Genomic DNA, 7,510 nt, shown 5'->3' on the forward strand with positions numbered 1-7,510 from the left:
TGAGACAGTGCGCCCAGCCACCATGCTCGGTCTATATCTAAAAAAAAAAAAAAAAAGAGGGTTTATATCAAAGAAGTTAAATTAATTCCCACTGGGGAGAGAAGGCAGTTTCCTCCCTGAAATCTTGGCTGTCTGTGCTTCCTTCACTCCACCCTCCATAAATGTGCAGGATAGGAAATCGCTGAGGCATCACTGCTTCACTTCCCTTTGAACTCTCAGTTCCCTTATTTAAAAAAAAACTTGCCACAAGAATCATTTCTCAAAACTTTCTCGCCCAGGAGCCTCAGAACCCAGGTCAGCTCTGTTCCTGCTGCGCCTCCCCCCACAGGAGGATGAAGGTGCTCACCGTCACTGTCTCTTTTCTCATCATCGCCTCTACCCTCGGGTCCAAGACTGAGCCCTCATTTGGTGAGTCCAGTGTCTCATCTTCTTCCCATGAGCAGGAAATGAGCAGGAGTGAGGTGCCTGAGGCAAGAGGGGGAGGGGCTCTAGAAGGAGGCCTGTGGTCTGCTTAACCTGGCTTCACCTCACCCTCCCCAAGACCACCACCCTTTCCCTCTAGTCTGTCTCTCCACTTTCTCAATTCATCTCTTTGCGACTAAACAAGAGTGACCACCCCATTTGGGGAACATTACTCCCAAAAGGGAGCTCCGGTAGCGTAGTGATTAAGGGCTCGGCTGCTAGACAAAAGGTTGGCAGTTCAAATCCACCAGCTGCTCCTTGGAAACCCCATGGGGGCAGTTCTACTCTCTCCTATAGAGTCACTATGAGTCGGAATCGACTCCACGGCAACAAGTTTGGTTTTCTGGGGGGGGGGGGTTTACCCCTAAGAGACGAGGAGCAGTGTTTGGCACTAGTCTAAAGTGAACGAGAGCATTGAGGAGCCCGGGTGGCACAGTGCTTAAAGCACTAACCGAAAGGTCAGTGATTTGAACCCACCTGCTGCTCTGTGGAAGAAAGAAGTGGCAATCTGCTTCTGTAAAGATTACAGCCTTGGATACCCTATGGGGGCAGTCTACTCTGTCCTATAGAGTCTCTATGAGTCAGGATGACTGAATGGTGACAGGTTTAGTTTTTGTTTTGTTTTCTAAGTGAGTGGGAATCTGGACAGCTTGATTTGTTCTCTGAAGGCCGTTTGTCAGCTCAGAGAAATGAAGTGGGGAGAGTAAGATCCATGGTCTTGAGGACCAGGGGAGCCCCTATTCCAGTCTTTGGGTGTGAGACTATGCCAGGAATGATGCTGATAACAGGACCAGGCTGTTCCCTTTCCCTCCAAGCATCTGGCACCTGAGTGACCCATGAGATTTTCTTGGCCAAACACTCATGCTTCTGTCCAGGTTGGTTGTGGAGCACACACATGCCCCAGGACTCCACTCTGTAGCCACCATGTGTGTGTGCAGGGCTCCCCTGCAATGCTCCTCCTGCTCCTTCTGTAACTTCAAGTTCAGGGTAACTTTGTTGTCACCCCACTTCCGATCAGAGTCAAGAAACTTCAGAATTGGAAAACCAAAATAAACCAAACTGGCTACCGTCAAGTCACTTTCAAATCATGGCAACCCCAAGTGTACACAGTAGCACTGTGCTACTCAGAGTTTTCGATGGCTGTGACCTTTTGGAAATAAATTGCCAGGACTTCTTTCCAAAGCACCTCTGGGTGGGCTCCACCTGCCAACTTTCAGCTAAGTGTCGAGCACTTAACCGTTTGCACCACCCAGGGACTCCTTCAGAATTGGAAAGTAACTGGAAAAAATCGCCTAAACCAGTGATTTTTTAAAACTTTTTAAACCATGGAATCTTCAAGTAAAATCTTATACCGAGGGCCAATATGTAAAATAAAAAAAGGGATTGAGGGGGTGCAATACCCAGGACTCCTCTCTCTCAAATGCATCAGTACCTCCAAGACCGTCCCAAAGTATCTCAGAACCATAGGTAACCCAGCTTAAAAACCACTAGTCCAACCCAACGGCCTCGTTGACAGAGGAGGAAACTGAGAAAAGAGGGGAAGTGAAGTGGTCATGGGGGCAGTGGTGCTTCAGTGATAGACTTCTCACCTTACATGTGGAAGACCCGGGTTTGATTCCCAGCCAGTGCACCTCATGGGCAGCCACCACCCAAATGTCAGTGAAGGCTTGCGTGTTGCTATGTTGCTGAACAGGTTTCAGCAGATCTTTCAGACTAAGACAGGCTAGGAAGAAAAGCCTGGTGATCTACTTCTGAAAACCAGCCAGTGAAAACCCTATGGATGACAACAGTCCAGTGCATAACCGATCACGGGGATGGGGAAGCATTTCATTTCTTTGTGTGTAGGGTTGCCATGAGTGGGGGGCTGACTCAAAGGTGCTAACAACAACAAAGGACTCATGGGCACAAAGCCAGCAAAGGTCAGGCTGGGTTAGAATGGGGGTGTCCTGGCTCCCACAACAGTGTCCTTGGAGTTTGGTGGGGCATCCTTCCCTCTCTGCAGGACGTGGGGCCAATGTGGACACAGACAGGATGGCGGGACTGGGAGGGGCTGGGTCTGCATTCCCAAACGACATGTCTCCTAATCCCGACGATTTCTTCCAAGTATCCCTCCTCTTTGGCACATCTTTCCCCACTAAGTTATGCAGATTACGTGACCTTGGTCAAGTGTTGTACCTTCTCTGCTGCTGCCGCACAGGATGGTGCCCACTCACTGAGAAGCTCTGTGCTTGCTGCTCTTCACTCCCTTGTTGAAAGTCATCAGCCAATCTTCTGGAAGGGGATAAAGAAAGGCAAAGAGGGTGATTGCTGGTGAAGAAGAAGGCAAAAAGGAGCCAGAGGAGGGTATGGAGAGGGAAAAGAAAGGGCTGTCTCCAAGTTCTGGGGGCTCTCTCCTCCTCCCTCCCCTCTTCCACTCCCTCAGGTTTCAGGAGCAGCAAGCAGGCATAGCTTTCTGCCAAGGAGCCCAATCTCAGCTTCCCTCCTGGCTGCTTTCTTCTCAGAAGGACCTTACCACCCCACTGAGTGCTGCTTCACCTACATTACCCGCCGCGTTCCTCGGACCCTAGTGTCTGGTTATTATGAGACCAACAGCCAGTGCACCAAGCCTGGAGTTGTGTAGGTAGTACCCAGACACCTCTCTAGTGGAGAAGGAGTAAGCAGGATCTGGGGAAGGGGGAAACACAGAATGGGGTCTCCCCCAGGGCACCTTCCAGGTGTATCAACACAAGAAGAGATAGCTGAGGGGTAACCTGGGGGTTTTCTGGCCTGGCTGGAGCCTGCAGAGAGCCAGGCAGATGCTGGCCTCATGGATGGAGAAGCATCAGAGGAGGGAAGGAGAAGGCAGGAAGAAACTTCCTGAGAAGATTACAGAGGATGGGGGGCACAGAAACTAGGTGGGTCTTGGCCCCTGAGGAAAGTCTGGCCCTGAGCTGTCTCTAAGAAAGGGAGAAGGTCAGGTGGGACGTTTGGGAGGAAGAAGGACAGGCTCTCTCCTCCCAGCTGCTGACCCATTGGTGTACAATTCTTTCCCCCTCTTTATCCGCAGCTTCATCACCAAAAAGGGCTATGCCTTATGTGCCAACCCCAGTGATGACTGGGTCCAGGACTATATCAAGGGCCTGGAGGAGAACTGAGTGGCCCAGAAGTAGTAGAGAAGGCCACAGCTTAAAGAGAAGAAGCCAAGGCCCTCTTCCCACTCCCAACTCCAAGTCCCAGCCACCCCCTGGGAGCTGCCCTGCCTCGAAATAAAAACCACGCAGGCCCATCCCTGCCTTCATTCATTCCTACTGGATTTGTCCATTGGCAGTTCACTGAGGATATTGGTGAACTCAGCCTGCGCTTCAGCATCAATCCTCATGCTGCAGAAGTTTTTCCGGAGCCTGGTGCAAAAAAGAGGTCAGGGCTGCAATGGGGGTAGTGAGAAGGTGAGCAGAGATGAGGAGAAAGGCTCAATGGAAAGGCCACCTGTCAACTACAGCAATAATAACATAACATTTTCTTAGCACTTTCTACATTCTGAGCACTCAGCTAAGCAGTTTATATGTGTTACCTTATTTAAGCCCCACAACAAGTATGAACACTATGAATTATCATCTGATTTTAGGGATATACCTCCATAAAGTCCTCTTCATGGCAGTCAAATTCCCTTGTTCTTTTTTTCTGTGCTTCTCCCAAGGCTTTAGTTCCCTGCTGTCTGGGATAGGATGATTCATGCACGTATTTTATCCAATTCTGCCTCCTTCGTGTGCACACAGTCCCCCCAAAAAACCCAAACCCAATGCCATGGAGTCGATTCCGACTCATAGCGACCCTGTAGGACAGAGTAGAACTGGCCCATAGAGTTTCCAAGGAGTGCCTGGCGGATTCAAACTGCCGACCTCTTGGTTAGCAGCCGTAGCACTTAACCACTATGCCACCAGGGTTTCCGTGCACACAGTAGGTTGTACTATATTGTTTTATTCATCTTTGTATTCCCCACAAGTCCTAGCAGAAACCCTGCCCATACTAAGTTCTCAGAGGATGGATGGATGGACAGATGGATGGATGGGCAGGTGGGCAGGTGGGCAGATGGGCAGATGGATAGATGGATGGGTGGATGAAGGAATGCAATGGAGTAGGTAGGTGGGTGGATGGATGAAAGAATGAAATAAGAAAGGAATCGAGGAGATCTATCTTCCCAGAATAACACCCAGCATCTTCAAAGGTTTTCAAATCCATCTTCAGGAATAAAGGAGGAGGTCCATGTACTCAGAGTAACAGCATGCCCATTGCAGGGACTGTAGTGAGGCTACCCTAGCTTAGAGCCTTCCATGGACAAGGGCCAAGAAGGGGCCTGCATACTAAAGGTACAACCAGACGTCCTCAGGCCTCCTCACCTCCACAAACAGAGGGTACCCCAGACATAGACCCTCACTGCCCTCATAAAAACCCACAGCTTCACCACCACTAACTGCCTTGAACCCACCAGGATTAATTACTTTATATGTGCTACTCTATTTATGAGCAGTCACACCAAGGTAAGTGCCATAAGCATCTGCACATTTCCTATTCTGTCCCTGCCTCCCTCTACTCTCAACTCCTGAAGCTTCTGCTATGCTTCTGAGAGTCATAGACCACCATGGCAAATTCCCCTGCATCTTCAGTCTCCTCTCTGAACATTGCCTTCAACCTCTTGCTCAAAAGAAAGCCTGGCTCTCCCCTGAAGGTGCTTCCTTGGCAGCTTTCCCAAGCACTGACCGCCTTTCCTCCCTCAGCCCTTGCACCCTGGGCTTGGCTTCTCATTGCCACATCCCATTTTACAACAGAGACCTGACTTGTTCTTTTATTCTTAGACACTCAGCTGTTAAAGGGGAGCCAAGCCTGCTGGGACCTTTACAGGGGCCTAGTAGGCTGGGCCACCTGAGTTGCTGTGTGGCTCAGGGGAACGGTCTTCACTGAGACTGGGAATGGTGAGTGAAGGGAAATTTTCCTGAAGCCAAGGGTTGAAGGATGAAGTAGAGTTGATCAAGCAAAGAATGAGGGAAGGGTATTTTAGGAAGACGGAACAGCATAAGCAAAAAGCATGAAGGGGTAAAAGAGTTGGTGTGTTGGGGAATGGCATGTGGTTTCGTTATGGCTGGGACACAGGGCACACACAGGGCAAGAAGTGGAGAGAAACTGGGTCACTCATGAAGGAAACTGAATACCAGGCAAAGGATTTTGCATTTTAATCTGAATGCAGTAAGAAGTCTTTATTGGTCTTTAACCGATGCAGTAAGCTGGTCAGATCTGGACAGTGGAGTAGTCCTTGACGTTGTGAGGAAAAGGATGGGAGCGAGTAAGCACAGAGCAGGGAGACCAGTTAGGAGCTGTTGCATAATCTTGGCTTACAATTTGAGCTGGAAACTGGGGTGTAGGGGAGAGACAGGCAGTGTCAAAACTCTAGCTCTGTGGGGGGTAGGGGCAGACAAAACCTGCACGTTCCCTCCTCTGTCCCATCTCCCACTCCTCCCCGGCTGGCTCCCAAGGCCCGTCCTCTATGCCCTCTGGAGCTCATGGCCCAACAACAGCAGAATCCCACAGAGACACTTTTTGCCTCGGGTCCGGCCCCAGCTCCTCTTCTGCCCCAATGTGGCACAGTGGGTAAAGGCAAGGGCACTAAAAGTCTTAGGTTTCACAGGGATCTGCCAGCCAACGCTGACCTGCTGGAGTGAATGTTTAGTGGGTCATCACAGTGGTAATCCCTTCCCAAGGTTTGGGAACGTGGAGAGGTGGGGAGGAGAGAGGGACAGGTATGCCAGCCCAGCAACGTTCCATGAAATTCATTCCTCAGGAAATGAGCATGAAAGTGCTCCAGCTCAGATGTTACGGAAGCAATAATAGAAATGAACATCTCCCAAGGTTGTTGTAAGGATTTTTAAAAAAAAAGCTGTCACCATTGAGTCAATTCCAACTCATGGTGACCCCATGTGTGTCAGAGTAGAATTGTGCTCCATTGGGTTTTCAATGACTAAATTTTTTGGAAGTAGATGATCAGGCCTTCCTTCTGAGGCACCTCCGGATGGACTAGAACCTCCGACCTTTTGCTTAGCAGCTGAGCGTGTTTACTGTTTGCACCACCCAGGGGCTGTTGTAAGGACTAAATATTGGTAATTCCAGTTCCTGAGCACCAGCCACTTCCTGTATGCATAGAGTGATGATGAAGGGTCCTGAGCTTTTGCGTTAGACAAGCTGAGGGGTGAGCTCTGACTACATGGCAATCAGCAAATTACCTAAGTATATAAATCATGAAAACTCAGTTTCCTAATTTGTCAAATGACAGTGATATGACCCAGTTGATAGGGTGTTGGTGATGATAAGGGACCTAAAAATTTAACCGAATGCCTAGAATGTAAGCACTTGATAAATTATTATCAAATGAAATGAGTTAATATTTGTAAAGCATTTAGAAATGTACCTGACACAGAGTGAGCACTGTATAAGTGTTTGTTGAATCAATATCGTGATCTCTAATTTTCACAGCAATCCAATAAAACAGACATTATTATCCCCATTTTACAGATGAGGAAAATGGCTCGGAGAGTTTAAGCAATTGTCCAAGGTCACACAGCTGGCAAATGACAAAGCAAGGGTTTGAAGCTGTGTTTGTCTGACTCCTAAACTTGTGATCTTTAAACTCCACCAAGGTCCTGTGAACTGCAAGGCATAAAATTAGCATTGTCATCATGATGATGACAAATACCAATAACTGCTGGTAGGGATCCAAGACAGTGAGAGTTGAGACATCTCCATGCTGAAACTGGATGATAATGAGTCTGAGAGGCCACTTTTAGATATAATCTGCTCTTTTATCATGTTCAGAGAACCGAGTATCTACTGAAATATTAGGAACTATGTACTTCTTTTTTTTTAACTGAATTGCACGTGTAAAAAATGTCAAAATGGCAGTTTTTTGTTTTTGTAGGAACTGCTTTTTATATAGTTTAATACTGATCAGCAATTTTCTAGAAAGAAAGTTTAACTGGCCTAATGAGCAGTTTCACTAGCCACAGGGTCTTCTATTTGTTTA

The 7,510-nt window shown here is 48.3% G+C and overlaps 1 protein-coding gene across 1 annotated transcript; it reads left to right on the top strand.

Moving 5' to 3' along the window:
- Positions 1-290: 290 nt before the first annotated feature.
- Positions 291-3,749, top strand: LOC100654892 (C-C motif chemokine 14-like). The gene is made up of 3 exons (XM_023553480.2): positions 291-408; positions 2,964-3,078; positions 3,509-3,749. The coding sequence occupies exons 1-3, from the start codon at positions 333-335 to the stop codon at positions 3,594-3,596; spliced, it is 279 nt and encodes a 92-aa protein (XP_023409248.1). The 5' UTR covers positions 291-332; the 3' UTR covers positions 3,597-3,749.
- The last annotated feature ends 3,761 nt before the right edge of the window (positions 3,750-7,510 follow it).

Source organism: Loxodonta africana, chromosome 18 (genome assembly GCF_030014295.1).
Source record: "Loxodonta africana isolate mLoxAfr1 chromosome 18, mLoxAfr1.hap2, whole genome shotgun sequence".
NCBI classification, from domain to species: Eukaryota; Metazoa; Chordata; class Mammalia; order Proboscidea; family Elephantidae; genus Loxodonta; species Loxodonta africana.

What these genes read in the sequence shown, in the direction of transcription:
- LOC100654892 (XM_023553480.2), top strand. Translation starts at nt 333, where the DNA reads ATGAAGGTGCTCACCGTCACTGTCTCTTTTCTCATCATCGCCTCTACC. An exon ending in CAAGACTGAGCCCTCATTTG is followed by an intron (nt 409 to 2,963) that starts GTGAGTCCAGTG and finishes CTTTCTTCTCAG; the next exon opens with AAGGACCTTACCACCCCACT. An exon ending in TGCACCAAGCCTGGAGTTGT is followed by an intron (nt 3,079 to 3,508) that starts GTAGGTAGTACC and finishes CTTTATCCGCAG; the next exon opens with CTTCATCACCAAAAAGGGCT.